This window comes from Macaca thibetana, chromosome 19 (assembly GCF_024542745.1).
Source record: "Macaca thibetana thibetana isolate TM-01 chromosome 19, ASM2454274v1, whole genome shotgun sequence".
Classification (NCBI taxonomy): domain Eukaryota; kingdom Metazoa; phylum Chordata; class Mammalia; order Primates; family Cercopithecidae; genus Macaca; species Macaca thibetana.
In genome coordinates, this window is record NC_065596.1 from 23500066 (window position 1) to 23519878 (window position 19813).

Below are 19813 nucleotides of genomic sequence, written 5' to 3' on the forward strand. Positions count from 1 at the left end.
ACCCACCCAAGTCGGGGGTCCCTGGCCAGGTGGGCAACATGGCCACAGCCCTCAGCGCCACACACACCCACGTGCCACCCACAAGGAGATGCCTCCCTGATGAGGTCCCTGTGGCCCCCACAAAGCGGGCCGTGACAGCCGTGTCCCGTGGGTGGGTGAGCTGGAAACCGACAGGCGCAGGGGACAGGATGCGGAGCTGGGGAGGGCGGGGGCCCACGAGTGACCTCAGTGCCTGAAGCCCCAGCGAACATCCTCCTGCCAGCTTTTGTCTGGGGGTTTTGTTCCCCCTTTAAGGCCACGATTCTCAATCAAGGGGTGATTCTGCCCCAAGGGGACCCTGGGCGAGGTCTGGGGACACCTGTGGCTGTCACGACGAGGGGGGGCTCCGGGCATGGAGTGGGTGGAGGCCAAGGATGATGCCGAGCACGCTGCAGTGTCCAGGACGGGCCCACCCCAGAGAAGGATCTGGACCCAGTGTCCACAGCGCCCCAGAGAAGGATCCGGCCCCGATGTCCACAGTGCCCAGGGGAGAAACCCTGTGTTCATTATTTGCGGAAAAAAAATGGCCAGGTGTGGTGGCTCACGCCTGTAATCCCAGCACTTTGGGAGGCTGAGGTGGGTGGATCACCTGCGGTCAGGAGTTCAAGACCAGCCTGACCAACATGGCAAAACCCCATCTCTACTAAAAATACAAAAATTAGCCGAGCGTGGTGGCGGGCGCCTGTAGTCCCAGTTACTCTGGAGGCTGAGGCAGGAGAATCCCTTGAACCTGGGAGGCGAAGGTTGCAGTGAGCCGAGATCGAGCCATTGCACTCCAGACTGGGTGACAGAGCAAGACTCCATCTTAAAACATAAATAAATAAAAATAAAAATAAAAAATGGAGTCTGCCCCCGGTCACACCAGACACCAGAATAAACTCCTGACGGGGCGTACGGCGTAAACCAGGGGGACCCCAGCTCCTGGGATTCACCTCCTCTCTCCCTCCCCACTCAGGGCGCGGATTTCAATGTGTGCAGCCTCCTGGGACCTCGGCAGGGCAGAGGATCATGGGACGCAGAGTCTCTAGGGCGTCCGTGGAATCCACTAAGCCTGGGGTGATTCTGCCCCCAGGGGTCCCTGGGTGAGGTATGGAGACATCTGTGGTTGTCACGACTTGGAGGGAGCTCCTGGCAGGGCCTGCGATGGCCAGGATGGCCCCACCCCAGAGAACAATAGAGCCCCCATGTCTGCGGTGCCGGGAACGGGGGAAAGCCCAGGACAGAGGATAATATTATTTATTTATAACTGAACAGTTTAAACCTACAGTGACATAGAGAGAAGCATTGAATGAACTTGGAGACAAAAAAAAAAAAAAAACCTTTGTAACGTTTCGTTTGGAAACGATTTCACACTTACAGAAGTCCAAAGGGACCAGACTCCCTTCCGCCCCCCGGACTCCCTCCCCCAGCTTCCCTAAATTCTGTCCTGTTGCTCAACTCTGAGGCCGTGATCGAACCCAGGGCGTGAACATCGATTGGAAACGGTCCCCTCGGCCCCGGGCCCTCTGAGTGTCGCCGGCCGCCCTTTGCCGGGTCCTGGGTGCCCACGTTGCCCATCTTCAGCTACCAGGGTCTCCTCTGATGGGCGCAGTCCCTCTGCTCTCCCGCAGCCCACGGGGTGTTGAGGGGAGCTGGTGGTCGCTCTGCGGAGCGTCCCTCCGTGGTGATGGTCCCCGGTTGCCTCAGGGCTCGGTGGAGGGAGCCCCGGGCGCGGCGTGTGTCTGTCTCGGGCCCCCACCTAGGAGCCCACGGCTTCGGCCTGTCTGGTGCTGATGATGATAGCCTTGGCCACGTGGTCAGGGTGTCTGCCAGTTCCTGCACTGTCCAGTTACTGTTTCCCCCGCCTTTTTTTTTTTTTTCTGAGAGTCTCACCCTGTTGCCCAGGCTGGAGTGCAGTGGTGCCATCTCGGCTCACTGCAGCCTCCATCTCCCGGGTTCAAACAATTCTCCTGCCTCAGCCTCCTGAGTAGCTGGGATTACAGGCGCCCGCCACCACGCCCGGCCATTTTTTTTTTCTTTTTGTATTTTTAGTAAAGACGGGGTTTCACTATATTGGCCAGGCTGGTCTCGAACTCCTGACCTCAGGTGACCCGCCTGTAATCCTGTCAAAGTGCTGGGAACACAGGTGTGAGCCACTGCGCCTGGCTATAATATTAATGTATATATTATAACATGTGTATATAACATATATGTATACATACAATATGTAACATATATATTATTTATATTATATAATATATATTTTATAATATACATATATATTTTTTGAGACAGGGTCTGGCTGTGTCACCCAGGCTGCAGTGCAGTGGTGCAATCATGGCTCACTGCAGCCTCGACCTCCGGGGCTCAAGCAATTCTCCTGCCTCAGCCCCCAAGTAGCTGGGACCACAGGTACACTCCACCATGTCCAGTTAAAGTTTTTCTTTCTTTTTTTGGTTGGCTGTTTAATTTTTTGTAGAAATGGAGTCTTGCTGTGTTGCCCCAGCTGGTCTTGAACTGCCAGCTTTCAGTGACTCTCCTGCCTCAGCCTCCCCAGATGCTGGGATCACAGGCATGAGCCACCGTGACCAATCTGATGCCTATTAAAGAACTAGAGCTCTGGCCGAGTGCGGTGGCTCACGCCTGTAACCCCAGCATTTTGCGAGGCTGAAGCAGATGGATCACGAGGTCAGGAGTTCAAGACCACCCTGGGCAACATGATGAAACCCTGACTCTACTAAAAATACAAAAATTACCCAGGTGTGGTGGCAGGTGCCTGTAATACCAGCTACTTGGGAGGCTGAGGCAGGAGAATTGCTTGAACCTGGGAGGCAGAGGTTGCAGTGGGTCGAGATTGCATCACCGCACTCCAGCATGGGAGAAAGAATGAGACACTGTCTCAAAATGAAAGGGTTATTCTCGGCCGGGCGCTGTGGCTCACGCCTGTAATGTCAGCACTTTGGGAGGCCGAGACGGGCGGATCACGAGGTCGGGAGATCAAGACCATCCTGGCTAACACGGTGAAACCCCACCTCTACTAAAAAAAATACAAAAAATTAGCCGGGCATGGTGGTGGGCACCTGTAGTCCCAGCTACTCAGGAGGCTGAGGCAGGAGAATGGCCTGAATCCGAGAGGTGGAGCTTGCAGTGAGCTGAGATCACACCACTGCACTCCAGCCTGGGGGACAGAGCAAGACTCCATCTCAAAAAAAAAAAAGGGGGGTTATTCTCATTCAACAAAAGTGCCGCTGCTTTGCCCCATGAGTCAGCTCACGCTGACACTCCCGGCCTTTTTTTTTTTTTTTTTCAGAGAGAGCGGTCTTGTGCCGGGCTCGGTGGCTCACGTCTGTAGTCCCAGCTACTTGGGAGGCTGAGGCACGAGAATCGCTTGAACTCGGGAGGCAGAGGTTGCGGTGAGCTGAGATCGCACCTTTGCACTCCAGCCTGGGTGACAAGAGCAAAACTCCATCTCAAAAAACAAACAAACAAAACAAAACAAAACAAAATAGAGAGGGGTCTTGCTATGCTGCCCAGGCTGGTCTGGAACTCCTGGGCTCCAGCGATCCTCCCCCACCATCTGGTCACCCCCAAATCGTTAAGTGGGTGAATTGTTTGTTGTGCGTAAAGGACATCTCAGTAAAGCTGTCAACCAAAAAAAGAAAAGACGGACGCGTGCACACATACTGCTGGATCTAGCACACGCGAGAGGCGCCCGGGGAGCTGCCCCCGTCCTCACTGTACATGTGCTTCCCCCTCAGGATCTGTTTCCACGAAAGGCTGATGCAGCCGGGTCCTGACTGGAGCGTCCCGGCACGGTCCTGCGGGCCCCGGGTCCTCCAGGCTCCCCCGTGCGTCCTGGGGGGACCCACGTGCCAAGGCACAGAGACGGGCGGGGAAGGCACGGGCCAGGGCGACAGGAGCGCTTGGAGCGGGTAGCAGGGAGGGCTCCGTGGAACATGCTGGGGGCTCTGCAGGGGTCGGCCTGGGGGCAGAGGTAGTGGGGGCCCCTTCCTGTGCCAACTGTGGGTGTTGCAACCGGTAACGGCTTCAGGGATCGCAGGTGGGGCCGCCCGGGCTGAGGGGAGACCCAGGGGAGGGAGGGTGTAGGAGGCTGAGGCCTGTGTCTCTGTTTCTCTCCCCGCCCTCTTTCTGTCTCCCTCTCTGTCTCTGTCTCTCTATATCTGTCTCTTTGTCTCTGTGTTTGTGTCTCTCTGTGTCTGTCTCTTCATCTCTGTCTCTCTTTTCTTAATCTATCTCTCTCAGTCTCTCTGGTTCTGTCCCTCTTTTTCCGTCTCTCTCTATGTCTCTGTCTGTCTCTCCATCTCTCTTGTTCTCTCTTTCTCTCCTCTCCTTTCTTTTTCTTTCTTTCTTTTTTTTTTTTTGAGACGGAGTCTCGCTCTGTCACCCGGGCTGGAGTGCAGTGGCCGGATCTCAGCTCACTGCAAGCTCCGCCTCCCGGGTTCACGCCATTCTCCTGCCTCAGCCTCCCGAGTAGCTGGGACTACAGGCCCCGCCACCTCGCCCGGCTAGTTTTTTGTATTTTTAGTAGAGACGGGGTTTCACCGTGGTCTCGATCTCCTGACCTTGTGATCCGCCCGCCTCGGCCTCCCAAAGTGCTGGGATTACAGGCTTGAGCCACCGCGCCCGGCCTCTCCTTTCTTTTTCTTTCTTTCTTTCTTTCTTTGTTGTTTTTGAGATGCAGTCTCACTCTTGTTGCCCAGGCTGGAGTGCAATGGCATGACCTCGGCTCACTACAACTTCTACCTCCCGGGTTCAAGCAATTCTCCTGCCTCAGGCTCCCAAGTAGCTGGGATTACAGGCATGTGCCCGGCTAATTTTTGTATTTTTAGTAGAGACGGCGTTTCACCTTGTTGGCCAGGCTGGTCTCGAACTCCTGGCCTCCAATGATCCGCCCGCCTCGGCCTCCAAAGTGCTGGGATTACAGGCGTGAGCCGCTGGGCCCGGCCTCCTTTCCTCTCCTCTTTATAAAAGGAAAATCTTCTCTCCCTGAGTGATGGGAAGATGCTGACTCGCCCGTGAGGCTCAGCCTCGCCCCGGTTGTGTTTTGTGTGTTTTGTGCTGACTGTTGACCTTCCCATGTCCTTGGGGACCCGACGCCCGGCCGCCTTCCACACCCCCCAGGCCCATCCACCCGCCTGTCCTCTGATGCCCCTCGCGGGATTTGTAAGCCAAGCCCAGACATTTCACAATCTGTACCGAGAATTCCCCAAATTTAAAAACCTTCCCAAGACACCAGTGAGTGGGGCGGGGTAGCGGGCTGGTGAGAGGAAACAGAACCGCTGGTTTTAGCCTGAGCACACCTGGGTCTGCCGGGAGGCTGCACGTGGCCGGGCCTGGACAGGGCTGCAGGGTGGGGGCTGTGAGCGTGTCCTGGACAGGGCTGTGAGGCTGGGGGGCTGCAGGCAGAGCCTGGACAGGGCTGCAGGGTTGGGGGTCTGAGGGCAGAGCCTGGACAGTGCTGCAGGGTTGGGGGGCTGAGAGCGGAGCCTGGACAGGGCTGCAGGGTGGGGGCCTGTGGGCGGAGCCTGGACAGGGCTGCAGGGTTGGGGGCTGAGGGCGGAGCCTGGACAGGGCTGCAGGGTTGGGGGGCTGAGGGCGGAGCCTGGACAGGGCTGCAGGGTTGGGGGTGGGACCACGGATGGGACCCCGTTCTATGTCCCTGAAATCTGAGGCCGCCCACAGTCACGCACAGCTCCGCACTGAGGGCCCTCGAGTTGGGCTGACCCCTGCCAGGGGAACCTGAGACCAGCACCCGTGGGCCCAGGACGGGGGAGCAAGAGGGGCCGGAGAGAGGAGGGCGGAAACCGCCCCTAGCAGGAAAAGGATCGCATACCAGCAGGGAGACCTTCATGACTGGACGTGGCCCCAAGCCAGGGACACCAGAAGCCCTTGAACCTCAATCCTGCCTTGGGCCTCAGTTTCCCCATCTGAACAATGGTCAGTCAGTGGCTTCGCCTCTCCAAGCTCAAGCAGGGCCCCCACCAGCTGGCCTCCTGAGCCACTGGCCCCCTCTCTAGGCCTCAGCTTCCCCCTCTGTAAAGAGGACCTGTTGGCCGAGTGCAGTGGCTCACGCCTGTAATCCCAGCACTTTGGGAGGCTGAGGCGGGCGGATTGCGAGGTCAGGAGATAGAGACCATCCTGGCTAACACGGTGAAACCCCGTCTCTACTAAAAATACAAAACATTAGCAGGCGTGGTGGCGGCACCTGTAGCCCCAGCTCCTCAGGAGGCTGAGGCGGGAGAATGGCGTGAACCCGGGAGGCGGAGCTTGCAGTGAGCCGAGATTGCACCACTGCACTCCAGCCCGGGCAACAGAGACAGACTCCGTCCCAAAAAAAAAAAAAAGGAGGACCTGTTATACCCACAAAAGAAAGAAAAGCAGGAGTTTCCAACACAAACCTGCACACGAGTGTCCACAGCACTGACAGTCACAGCTGCTGGAAGTGGAGAGGCTCAGACGTCCATCCACGGGGGCGTCCATCAGCACAGCGTGGCCCTCCACGTGCTGGAACATGACGCGGCCGTGAAAAGGAGCCAGGCTCTGACCCAGGCCACAGCACGGATGCACCGTGAGGATATCACGCCATGTGAGAGACGCCAGACACGAAACACCACGCAGTGTGTGATCCCATTGCTGTGAACCGTCCAGGACAGGCCCATCCACGGAGACAGGAAGAGGACGCCTGGGTGCCGCGGACTGGGGAGGGGACAGGGAGTGACGGCTGAGGGGGACACGGATTCCTTTGGGGGTGATGGAATATTCTGGAACTCAACAGAGGTCGTGACCACACAACATTGTGAGTGTACCAAACACCATTGAATTGCATGCTTCGTTTTATTTTGTTTTATTTTGTTTTATTTTATTTTATTTTATTTTATGAGACAGAGTCTCACTCTATCCCCCAGGCTGGAGTGCAGTGGCTCAATCTTGGCTCATTGCAACCTCCACCTCCTGGGTTCAAGCGATTCTCCTCCTCAGTCTCCCGAGTAGCTGGGATTACAGGCACGTGCCACGACGTCCGACTAATTTTTTGTATTTTTATTTTTATTTTTTTTATTTTTTTTTATTTTTTTTTGAGACGGAGTCTTGCTCTGTCGTGGCCCAGGCTGGAGCGCAGTGGCCGGATCTCAGCTCACTGCAAGCTCCGCCTCCCGGGTTTACGCCATTCTCCTGCCTCAGCCTCCTGGGTAGCTGGGACTATAGGCACCCGCCACCTCGCCCGGCTAGTTTTTTGTATTTTTTTTAGTAGAGACGGGGTTTCACCATGTTAGCCAGGATGGTCTCGATCTCTTGACCTCGTGATCCGCCCGTCTCGGCCTCCCAAAGTGCTGGGTTTACAGGCTTGAGCCACCGCGCCCGGCCAATTTTTTTATTTTTAGTACAGACAGGGTTTCACCATGTTGGCCAGGCTGGTCTCGATCTCCTGACCTCGTGATCCACCCACCTCAGCCTCCTAAAGTGCTGGGATTACAGGTGTGAGCCACCACGCCCGGCATTTTTAAAATTATTTTTGTAGAGACGTGGTTTCACTCTGTTGCCTAGGCTGGTCTCAACCTCCGGGGCTCCCACCTTGGCCTCCCAAAGTGCTGAGATAACAGGCGTGAGCCACTGCGCCCGCCTCTCCTGCGTTTTCCACGCCCAGCCATCAGATTCATATTTTACTCTGTATCACTTATATATACAATTATATTTATTATTTCGTATTCATGTTTTACTCAGTTTGTATTGGATCCAAGAGGCAAATGTTTCCCGTTCTCTCCTGTGGGTTTTCTTTTTTTTTTTTTTTGAGACAGAGTCTCACTCTGTTGCCCAGGCTGGAGTGCAATGGCGCCATCTCGGTTCCCTGCAAGCTCCGCCTCCTGGGTTCAAGTGATTCTCCTGCCTCAGCCTCCTGAGTAGCTGGGACTACAGGCGCCTGCCATCATGCCTGGCTAATTTTTGTATTTTTGTAGAGATGGGGTTTCACCAGGTTGGCCAGGCTGGTCTTGAACTCCTGACCTCAGGTGATCCGCCTGCCCCAGCCTCCCAAAGTGCCGGGATAACAGGCGTGAGCCACCGCGCCCGCCTCTCCTGCGTGTTCTGGCATTGCCCACGGAGCTGTGTGATATGTTCTCCAGCAGGATGAGATGTGGGAAGAGGGACTACAGTCTCACAGATTCGGGTTCAAAGCTGTGTGACCTCAGGGCAGCCACCCAACCTCTCGGAACCTGGGCCTCCCCCAACACCCCGCTGTCCGGTGGAGATAACACCAGCCCCTGCTTCCAGGGGATCCCTGAACGTCTGCACAGGCAGCGTGCCTGGCGTGGGTGCCCCTGAGGTCCGTGAAGGTGCCGCTCACACCTCCCCACAGCCCTCCCTGATGAACAGAAACCAGAAGCAGAGGCGAGATTGGCTTCTTTATTACAGCCAGGGCCACGCCGGCCGGAGCGGGGCAGGGGCGGGGCCGTGGGAGGTAGGTTCGGAGCGCGGGAGGCGCGGAGGGCAGGGCTGGGCTCTTTGGGAGGTCACAGGCCCCCCTAGGCTGGCACTGGTCCCCCGTTGAGAACACCATCGATCCAGTCTCGGAAAACCGACACTCGGGTGAAGAAGTCGGGGCCTCGGCCACAGGGCCCCACGGAGAAGGAGGCCACGCCGTGCCCCAGGCCGTCACAGATGAGGGGGGTGCCCCCGTCTCCCTGGGCAGGTGGCAGCTGTGTCAGGGCGTCCCTGGGCCCGGCTCCCGCGCCACCCCAGAACTGCAGAGCCCTCTTGCCGCTCCTGGAACCTACAAGTCCTGATCCAACCCCAGGACCTTTGCACAGCTGTTCTCTCTCTGCCCTGGTTAACTCCTAGTGGAATTTGGGACCAGCTGCTTTCTGAAGTTTCCTGGCACCTCCAGGCTGGGCCAGGTGCCCCTCCCCTGGCAGTCACACACCTGAGTCCCTCAATGTCCGGCTCTACCGTGCCTGCTGGGTCCCCAACCCCCAGCACAGACGTTAACGTTTGATAGATACTGTTTCTCAGCCAGGCGCGGTGGCTCACGCCTGTCATCCCAACACTTTGGGAGGCCGAGGTGGGCGGATCATGAGGCCAGGAGTTCGAGACCAGCCTGACCAACATGGAGAAACCCCGTCTCTACTAAAAATACAAAATTAGCCGGGCGTGGTGGCGGGCGCCTGTAATCCCAGCTACTCAGCAGGCTGAGGTGGGAGAATCGCTTGGACCTGGGAGGCGGAGGTTGCAGTGAGCCGAGATCACACCACTGCACTCCAGACTGGGTGACAGAGCAAGGAGACTCCATCTCAAAAAAAAAAAAAAAAAAAAAAAAAAAGAGGGGCCGGGCGCGGTGGGTCAAGCCTGTAATCCCAGCACTTTGGGAGGCCGAGACGGGTGGATCACGAGGTCAGGAGATCGAGACCATCCTGGCTAACACAGTGAAACCCCGTCTCTACTAAAAAATACAAAAAAAACTAGCCGGGCGAGGTGGCGGGCGCCTGTAGTCCCAGCTACTTGGGAGGCTGAGGCAGGAGAATGGCGTGAACCCGGGAGGCGGAGCTTGCAGTGAGCTGAGATCCGGCCACTGCACTCCAGACTGGGCGACAGAGCGAGACTCCGTCTCAAAAAAAAAAAAAAAAGAGATACTTTTTCTCATACTGTGAAAATGCTCCATCCTGAGGCCCCCTCCTGTGCCGTCCTCAGCCTGAACTTGCTTTCTCCTGCCATGGAGAGCTCATTACCTCTCCAGACCCCTCCTCCCGCCACGGGGAGCACTTACATTGCAGATGCCGGCCCGGCGGGCGAGCACACCGGTGCACACGTTATTGGGACGACACTGGTCCTCAGGAGTCACGGTCACGTTGACGAACCTGGGAAAACGAGAGAGACGCCCCCCACTACGCCGGGTCCCCCAGCCGGCCACCTGGCATCTGGTGCCGGCTTCCACCATGGCGTTCTGCAGGGGCAGTGCCAGTATTGCCACGCTGCTGGTGATGTTGGCCTCGCGGTCCAGCTGGGGAAGGAAACGGAGTCAGGGAAGGGTGGCCCTGGGAACTGGAGCCTCATGGGCCCCCTGGCAGCAGGAGTGTCAGGGACATGAATTGTAGTCTGTAAGTGGTTTGCATTTAATTCCCGGCAGGTGCCGGGCGCGGTGGCTCGTGCCTGTATTAGCACGTTGGGAGACCAAGGTGGGAGGATCCCTTGAGGCCAGGAGTTAGAGACCAGCCTGGCCAACAAGGTGAAACCCCCCCTCTCTACTTTTAAAATTTTTTTATATTATTTTTGAGATCATTTTATCATTTTCTCAAAGAAAAAATCAAAAATGAAAAACATTCACTTGGTTCTGTTACAACGAAAGCATCTGAAAACGGCGTCAGTTTCCACCAACAGGAGGCTCCGTACGTGCACTGTGGTACATCTGTGTGTTTTGCTGTTTTCTTTTTTTTTCTTTTTTTTTTTTTTTTTTTTTGTAAGTTTTTTTTGAGACAGGGCCTGGCTCTGTCGCCCAGGCGGGAGTGCAATGGCGCAATCTCAGCTCACTGCAGCCTCAACCTCCTGGGTTCCAGTAATTCTCCTGCGTCAGCTTCCTGAGTAGCTGGGACTACAGGCGCCCGCCACCACGCCCGGCTAATTTTTGTATTTTTAGTAGAGACGGGGTTTCACCATGTTGGCCAGGCTGGTCTCGAACTCCTGACCTCATGATCCACCTGCCTCAGCCTCCCAAAATGCTGGGATTACAGTCGTGAGCCACCGTGCCCTTGTTTTTTCGTAGAGACCGAGTTTGAACGTGTTTCCCTGGCTAATGTCGGCCTCCTGAGGTGCTGGGGCCACAGGCGTGAGCCCCACACCAGCCTCTCACCTGAAGCAGCACCAGGTCGTTCAGGTTCTGCTGGGGGTCATAGCGGTTCTCACTCATGCTGCTGATGGAAAACGTCTGGCGGGACCGCCTCTCCCGCCGCCTCAGGTCATAGGCGCCCAGCACCACGGTGACAGTCCCGGGGTTCCTGAGAGCAGTGGAGGAAAGGGCAGAGGGAGGACACCAGGCTGGGGCCTGGGCACGGGGCAAGCCGGCTTGCAAATTAGGGGGGATCCAGCCTGCAGACTGAATTCCTTCACCCTGAAAACTCCCCTCCTTTTACAGAAGCGGAGCCGAGACCCTCCAGGGCCCCCTCCCCATCCTGAGCCCCTTCCCTTTTCTGGGCCTCCTCCATCTGACCCCTTTCCCTTCTCTGGGCCTCCTCCATCTGACCCCCTTCCCTTCTCTGGGCCTCCTCCATCCGAGTCTCTTCCCTTCTCTGAGCCTCCTCCATCTGACCCTCTTCCCTTCTCTGAACCTCCTCCATCTGACCCCCTTCCCTTCTCTGGCCCTCCTCCATCTGACCCCCTTTCCTTCTCTGGGCCTCCTCCATCTGAGTCCCTTCCCTTCTCTGAGCCTCCTCCCTCCTCCATCTGAGTCCCTTCTCTTCTCTCGACCTCCTCCATCTGACCCTCTTCCCTTCTGTGGGCCTCCTCCATCTGAGTCCCTTCCCTTCTCTGGCCCTCCTCCATCTGAGTCCCTTCCCTTCTCTGAACCTCCTCCATCTGACCCCCTTCCCTTCTCTGGGCCTCCTCCATCTGAGCTCTTCCCATGCTCTGAGCCTCCTCCATCTGACACCCTTCCCTTCTCTGGGCCTCCTCCATCTGACCCCCTTCCCTTCTCTGGGCCTCCTCCATCTGACCCCTTCCCTTCTCTGGCCCTCCTCCATCTGAGCCCCTTCCCTTCTCTGGCCCTCCTCCATCCGAGTCCCTTCCCTTCTCTGAGCCTCCTCCATCTGACCCCCTTCCCTTCTCTGGCCCTCCTCCATCTGACCCTCTTCCCTTCTCTGGCCCTCCTCCATCTGACCCTCTTCCCTTCTCTGGCCCTCCTCCATCTGAGTCCCTTCCCTTCTCTAGGCCTCCTCCATCTGAGCCCCTTCCCTTCTCTGGGCTTCCTCCATCTGACCCCCTTCCCTTCTCTGAACCTCCTCCATCTGAACCCCTTCCCTTCTCTGGGCTTCCTCCATCTGAGTCCCCCAATATCCTTGAGTCCCTCCTCAACTCATTCCCCATTTCTCCCTCCAAGCCCCCTCCTTTTCCTGAGCCCCTCCTTTTACAACCCCCTCCCCTCCTCACCTACCAAGCACCCCCACTGAATCCCCTAAGCCCCCCAAGCCCCTTCTCTGAGCCCCAGTGCCCCCCAGACCCCCTCCCCAGGCCCGCCTCACTGGTTTCGGAAGCAGCTGGCCGCGCTCATCACGAAGCGGGGATGGATCAGGGCACCCCCGCAGAAGTGCCTTCCTTGATTCTGGATGGAGGCCAGGAACGGGAACTGGCGGGGTCTCGCCTTCCGGCCGCCCACGATGTCCGCGAGGGGGCTGGAGCCTGGGTCGGGGGAGGCAGCTCTGAGATCCCTGAGAACCCACTCAGTGGCCGGGAGGGCGTGTGAAGCTCCAGCCCCAGCTCCATCCACACAGTGGGGCTACAGGAGGACCCACCCTCCCCCATCGTCCCACTCCCTAAAAGGACAGGTGGGCCCTGAGTCCCACACACCCTCCGGGACTGTCCCGGCCGGGATGGCTGTGTGACCCAGGCCAAGCCGCTTGCCTTCTCTGTGCCTTGAGTCTGAGCTCTGCCCCGGCAGCCGGGCCCCCAGCACAGACTGGGGACCACCTGGCACACACAGGCACTCACCGGCCCTCGAGGACACCAGAAGACCAGCCAGCAGGGCCAGGACCGTCAGCCGGGTCATGGCGGAGCAGCTCTGTGGCTAAGGCGGCGGCCACCCTTATACGCGGGCCTCGGCAGTTGGCGGCGTCCCCGCCCAGGCCCAGGGACAGCCCCACTCAGTGGGAACACGGGAAGTTGCCCAAGGCCTTCACTGCCAACTGCTCCCCGGGCCAGCCTGGGCTCCCCTGACGTCCCACGCTGACCCTCAGTTTCCCCTTCTAGAAGATGGCCGCACCCTCAGGGGCAGATGAGGGTGACAGGAACCAGTGGATCCCGGGGCCCAGCACACGGCGGGAATGCAGTGGCACCCAGCAGACACCAGCCACGCTGCCAGCTCAGAGTCCCGGTCTCCCCATCCCAAGCCACTGGGGCTCCACCACTGCCCACTGGGCCTGGCACCAGGGCAGCTCAGGGCAGTGGAGCTGGCAGGCCTGCGTTGAGTCCTGCATGTCTGCATGGGTGATTATCATTATTATTATTATTTTGAGACGGAGTTCCCCTCTTGTCGCCCAGGCTGAGTGCAATGGCGTGATCTCAGCTCACTGCAACCTCTGCCTCCCAGGTTCAAGTGATTCTCCTGTCTCAGCCTCCCGAGTAGCCAAGATTACAGGCGCCCGCCACCACACCTGGCTAATTTATTGTATTTTTAGTAGAGATGGGGTTTCACTATATTGAAACATGGCTTTCTCCATGTTGGTCAGGCTGGTCTCAAACTCCCGATCTCAGGTGATCCACCTGCCTCAGCCTCCCAAAATGCTGGGATTACAGGTGTGAGCCACTGTGCCTGGCTGGGTGATTTTTTTTTAACCTTTTCAACAGCTTTATTGAGATGTAATTGTCAAACCAGGCACGATGGCTCCTGCCTGTAATCCCAGCACTTTGGGAGGCCAAGGCAGGCAGATCACCTGAGGTTGGGAGTTTGAGACCAGCCTGGCCAACATGGTGAAAGCCCGTCTCCACTAAAAATTTAAAAATTAGCCAGGTGTGGTGGTGCATGCCTGTAATCCCAGCTACTTGGGAGGCTGAGGCAGGAGAATTGTTTGAACCTGGGAGGTGGAGGTTGCAATGAGCTGAGATCTCGCCTTTGCACTCCAGCCTGGGTGACAGAATGAAACTTCATCTCAAAAAAAAAAAAAAAAAAAAAAAAAGGTATCATTCACCTACGACAAAATTCACCCATTTAAAGTGTGCCATTCGGGGATTTTGAGCATCTTCATGGATCTGTGCCGTTATCACCACAGTCAGTTTTAGGATATTTTCATCACCCGCAAAAGAAATCCCGACCAGGCTGGGCACAGTGGTTTATGCCTGAAAGCCTAACATATTGGAGGCCAAGGCAGGAGGATCGCTTGAGCTTAGGAGGTTGAGACAAGCCTGGACAACACAGTCAGACCCTGTCTCAAAAAAAAACAAATAGAGCCCAGCCGACATGGTGAAACTTTGTCTCTACAAACAAAACAAAACAAAACTTAGCCGGGTGTGGGATTGGCGCGGTGGCTCACGCCTGTAATCCCAGCACTTTGGGAGGCCGAGGCAGGCAGATCACCTGAGGTTGGGCGTTCAAGACCAGCCTGACCAACATGGAGAAACCCGTCTCTACTAAAAATACAATATTAGCCAGGCGTGGTGGCACGTGCTTGTAATCCCACCTACTTAGGAGGCTGAGGCAGGAGAATCACTTGAACCTGGGAGGCGGAGGTTGCAGAGAGCTGAGATCGCACCATTGCACTCCGGCCTGGGCGACAAGAGCAAAACTCCCTCTCAAAAAAAAAAAAAGAAAAAAGAAAGAAATCAGCCGGGTGTGGTGGTGGGTGCCTATAGTCCCACCTACTCGGGAGGCTGAGACAGGATAATCGCTTGAACTCAGGAGGCGGAGCTTGCAGTGAGCCAAGACTGCACCACTGCACTCCAGCCTGGGTGACAGAGAGAGACTCCGTCTCAAAAAAAATAAAAAATAGGCCGGGTGTGGTGGCTCATGCCTGTAATCCCAGCACTTTGGGAGGCTGAGGCGGGCGGATCACGAGGTCAGGAGATCGAGACCATCCTGGCTAACACGGTGAAACCCCGTCTCTACTAAAAATACAAAAAACTAGCCGGGCGAGGTGGCAGGCGCCTGTAGTCCCAGCTACTCGGGAGGCTGAGGCAGGAGAATGGTGTGAACCCGGGAGGTGGAGCTTGCAGTGAGCTGAGATCGTGCCACTGCACTCCAGCCTGGGTGACAGAGCAAGACGCCGTCTCAAAAAAAAAAAAATAAAATTAAATTAAAATTAAAATAAAAAATAAAAACAAATAAAAAACTATATAAAAATAAAGACGAAATGTCCAGAACAAGCAAATCTGCAGAGGCGGGAAGTGGATCTGTGGTTGCCGGGGCTGCGGGAGGGGAGGGGAGTGATGGCTGACGGAGACGGGGCTTCCTTCTTTGGGGTGATGGAATGTTCTGGGACTGGACGGCGGTGATGGTTGCACAACTCAGTGAATGCACCGAAAACCACTTAACTGTACCGTTCAAAGTGGCTAATTTTATGTAAATTTTCATCTCCTTTTTTTTGTTTATTTTAGAGTCAAATTCTCGCTGTCACTCAGGCTGGAGGGCAGTGGCACGATCTTGGCTCACTGCAGCCTCAATCTCCTGGGTTCAAGTGATCCTCCTGCCTCAGCCTCCCGAGTAGCTGGGACCACAGGCGTCCACCATCACACCCGGCTAATTTTTGTCTATTTTGTAGAGCTGGGATCTCATTATGTTGCCCAGGGTGGAGTGCAGTGGCAGGATCTCAGCTTGCTGCAGCCTCCGATTCCCAGTTTCCAGCAATCCTCCCGCCTCAGCCTCCCAAGTAGCTGGGACCACAGGCGCCCGCCACCATGCCTGGCTAATTTTTGTACTTTTTTTTTTGCAGAGGTGGAGTCTCACTATGTTGCCCAGGCTGGTTTGGAACTCCTGACCTCAAGCAATCCACCCGCCTCGGCCTCCGAAAGTGCTGGGAGCACAGGTGTGAGCTACTGCATCCAAACTTACCTCCATTTTCTACCACGGGGCTCACTTCCAAGGTGAAACTGAGGTCTGGGGCTTACCGTGTCCCCCACACCCTTGGGGACGCCAGTTTGTGTCTGGGCCTGTGGGGCCCCTTTGAGGGTAGTTTACCCCTCCAAGGGGCGCATATGGGGAGAATCCAGGGAGGCGGGGCCAGTGTGCCTTGAGGTCTGCTGCCCATCCCAGGGTAGGGTCCCAGGGCTCAAATCCGGTCTCCACTGAGCCTCACAGCCCAGCCACCTCACAGGGTCCACGGCACAGCCCTCAGACCCCTGCCTCCATCCAGGCCAGCTCTCCCTCTTCGCCCACCCCAGACCCCACCTGTCCATCTTCCCGACTGAGGCCCCAGCCTCCATCCACCCTATCCTGGCCAAACACGGGCCTCAGCTCTCCCGTGGGCCAGGCCCCATTTCCTCTCACCGGGAGCCCGAAGCTCTGTCCTTCCCAGTCCCGTGACCTCAGGGTGAGCCCGTCTGCACATCAGTGTGCCCTGCAACAGGGACAGACCCTGCGTTCTAGACAAAGCAGTGCCTAGCATGGAGTGGGTTCGTATTTCTAAAAGTTTTTGAGGCTGGGTATGGTGGCTCACGCCTGTAATCCCAGTGCTTTGGGAGGCCGAGGTGGGAGGATCACTTGAGCCCAGTAGTTTGAGATCAGCCTTGTCAATATGGTGAGACCCTAACTCTATTAAAAAAAAAAAAAAAAAAAAAGAGGCTGGGCTCAGTGGCTCACCTGTCATCCCAGCACTTTGGGAGGCCGAGGCAGGTGGATCAGCTGAGGTCAGGAGATGAAGACCAGCCTGACCAGCATGGGGAGATCCTGTCTTTACTAAAAATACAAAAATTAGCCAGTCGTGGTGGCGAGCGCCCATAATCCCAACTACTCAGGAGGCTGAGGAAGGAAAATCACTTGAACCCAGGAGGTGGAGGTTGCAGTGAGCTGAAATTGCACCACTGCACGCCACCCTGCGGAACAGAGCAAGAGTCCATCTCAAAATAATAGTAATAATAATTATAATAATTTTTATTTATTTATTTATTTATTTTTTAAAATTTTTGAGACGGAGTCTCGCTCTGTCCCCCCCCAGGCTGGAGTGCAGTGGTGCGATCTTTTTTTTTTTTTTTTTTTTGAGACGGAGTCTCGCTCTGTCGCCCAGGCTGGAGTGCAGTGGCCGGATCTCAGCTCACTGCAAGCTCCGCCTCCTGGGTTCACGCCATTCTCCTGCCTCAGCCTCCCGAGTAGCTGGGACTACAGGCGCCCGCCACCCCGCCCGGCTAGCTTTTTGTATTTTTTTTAGTAGAGACGGGGTTTCACCGTGTTAGCCAGGATGGTCTCGATCTCCTGACCTCGTGATCCGCCCGTCTCGGCCTCCCAAAGTGCTGGGATTACAGAGTGGTGCGATCTTGGCTCACTGCAAGCTCCGCCTCCCGGGTTCACGCCATTCTCCTGCCTCAGCCTCCCGAGTAGCTGGGACTACAACCCCTGCCACCTCGCCCGGCTAATTTTTTTTTGTATTTTTAGTAGAGATGGGGTTTCACCGTGTTGGCCATGATGGTCTCAATCTCCTGACCTCATGATCCACCCGCCTCGGCCTCCCAAAGTGCTGGGATTACAGGCGTGAGCCACCGCGCCCGGCTAATAATTTTTATTTTATTTTTTTTTTTGAGACGGAGTCTCGCTCTGTCACCCAGGCTGGAGTGCGGTGGCCGGATCTCAGCTCACTGCAAGCTCCGCCTCCCGGGTTCACGCCATTCTCCTGCCTCAGCCTTCTGAGTAGCTGGGACCACAGGCGCCGCCACCTCGCCCGGCTAGTTTTTTGTATTTTTTTAGTAGAGATGGGGTTTCACCGTGTTAGCCAGGATGGTCTCGATCTCCTGACCTCGTGATCCGCCCGTCTCGGCCTCCCAAAGTGCTGGGATTACAGGCGTGAGCCACCGCGCCCGGCCTTTAAATAAAGTTTTTGAGCAGCATCTGGTATGCTTAACCCCTCCGGCCTGCTCTGAACTCTGCATGGCTCCCTATTACCCCACACTCAAGCCCAGGCCCCTCAGCCAAGCAATGTGCCCTCCATGGCCAGGCCTGCCCCTTTTCCACTACTGGCGTTCCTAGGGTGAGAAGATTCTGAGACTCCCCCAGATCCTCTGTTGGACCCCCAAGCCGTCCGGCGGGTTCCCCTGCACACCCTCCCACTCCTGACCCCAGAAGCCTCCGAAAAGCAATTGCATTTTTCCTCCTCCCCCCCAGAGAGCTGTTTGTGGCCACCTTGCAACACCCAGATTCCCAACGGTCACCCTGGCCCCACCCCTCACAGGCCGCAGCAGGCTACGTCCGTCCCCCTTCTCCAGGGCCACTGGGGAGAAACGGGATCACATCGAATGGGACCCACCTGTGACCATCTGCTCACAGGGCCTCCCCGAGCCCCTCTGCAGGAACCCCGGGGGCCAAAGACCCCTCCCCAGGCAGTCCGTGCAGTCCTGTCCCAGGAAGCAGGGCCACCTCTGAGTCCGCCCAAAGGTAGCAGCACCGTTGAGTTCCCATCCTATTCCCATCACCATTTAACTGTTCCCACATTTGGCCGGGCGCGGTGGCTCACGCCTGTAATCCCAGCACTTTGGGAGGCCGAGGCGGGCGGATCACAAGGTCAGGAGATCGAGACCATCCTGGCTAACACGGTGAAACCCCGTCTCTACTAAAAATACAAAAAATTAGCGGGGTGTGGTGGCGGGCGCCTGTAGTCCCAGCTACTGGGAGGCTGAGGCAGGAGAATAGCGTGAACCCGGGAGGCGGAGCTTGCAGTGAGCCGAGATCGCGCCACTGCGCTCCAGCCTGGGCGACAGAGCGAGACTCCGTCTCAAAAAAAACAAAACAACAAAAAAAAAAAAAAAAAAAAAAAAACTGTTCCCACATTTATGGTGGGCGACCCTGTTCCCAGGGGGCAGCAGTGCCTGTTACGAGTAAACTAAGGCATCCGGCAGGGCTCCAACCCTCTGGAAGTCACTTTTTTATTTTTTTATTTTTCAGACAGAGTCTCCTCTGTCGCCCAGGCTGGAGTGCAATGGCGCCATCCGGGTTCACTGCAACCTCGGCCTCCCAGGTTCAAGCAACTCTCCTGCCTCAGCCTCTCATGTAGCTGGGATCACAGGCGCCCGTCACCATGTCCGGCTAATTTTTATATTTTTAGTAGAGATGGGGTTTCACCATGTTGGCCAGGCTGGTCTCGAACTCCTGACCTCAAGGGATCCTCCGGCCTCTGCCTCCCAAAATGCTGGGATTACAGGCCTGAGCCACCGCGCCCAGCCTGGAAGTCATTCTTTTTTTTTTTTTTTTTTTTCTTTGAGACAGAGTCTGGCTCTTGTTGCCCAGACCACAGGGCAGTGGCGGGATCTGGGCTCACTGCAAGCTCCGCCTCCCAGCTTCAAGCGATTCTCCTGCCTCAGCCTCCCGAGTAGCTGGGATTACAGGCGCCCGCCACCACGCCCGGCTAATTTTTGTATTTTTAGTAGAGACGGGGTTTCACCATGTTGGCCAGGCTGGTCTCGAACTCCTGGCCTCGCGATCCGCCTGCCTCGGCCTCCCAAAGTGCTGGGATTACAGGCCTGAGCCACCGCGCACCGCCCAAAAAACGATTTTTTAAAAACCTGCCGTTTGGGGCCCGTAGACCTCGGACAGCGACCCAGGGTGCCCAAGCCTCAGTTTCTCCATTCCTACAACGGGGGTCAACCCGCCCCTACCCCGCAGGGCTGCGCATATGGAGGAGGAAATGCCCGCAGACAGCAGGCACTGCCCGAGTGCGCGTCCCCAGGGCCCTGCCCGCATCCCCGCATCCCGCAGCCCCCAGCCCCGCACCGTGCAATCCCGCCGTGCGCCCCGGGCGGCTGCGGCCAGGCGGAGGGTGGACCCCGGGGCGGCGGAGGGGGCGAGGGTGAGTGCGGGGGAGGGAGGCACGGGGAGACCCCCCCACCCCCCTCCCCCTCCGCCAGCTCTTTTGTCTCGGATGCTCCGGGCGCCCTGGGAGCCGCGCCA

At 56.8% G+C, this 19813-nt stretch overlaps 2 protein-coding genes across 2 annotated transcripts in view; one reads left to right on the forward strand and one right to left on the reverse strand.

Moving 5' to 3' along the window:
- The window catches only part of RNF126 (ring finger protein 126), a 245801-nt gene that overhangs the window by 50458 nt on the left and 175530 nt on the right, over positions 1 to 19813 (forward strand). The window lies entirely within an intron of this gene.
- AZU1 (azurocidin 1) lies at positions 8417 to 12814 on the reverse strand. Its single transcript, XM_050771207.1, has 5 exons — positions 12724 to 12814; positions 12258 to 12414; positions 10874 to 11018; positions 9794 to 10027; positions 8417 to 8714 (listed from the first exon to the last, which is right to left on the reverse strand). The coding sequence occupies exons 1-5, from the start codon at positions 12779 to 12781 to the stop codon at positions 8556 to 8558; spliced, it is 753 nt and encodes a 250-aa protein (XP_050627164.1). The 5' UTR covers positions 12782 to 12814; the 3' UTR covers positions 8417 to 8555.

Coding starts and splice junctions, on each gene's coding strand:
- AZU1 (XM_050771207.1), bottom strand. CDS start 12,781: ATGACCCGGCTGACGGTCCTGGCCCTGCTGGCTGGTCTTCTGGTGTCC. Junction 11,019..12,257: donor GCCAGCTGCTTCCGAAACCA/GTGAGGCGGGCC, acceptor CACTGCTCTCAG/GAACCCCGGGACTGTCACCG. Junction 10,028..10,873: donor ACGACCTGGTGCTGCTTCAG/GTGAGAGGCTGG, acceptor TTCCTTCCCCAG/CTGGACCGCGAGGCCAACAT.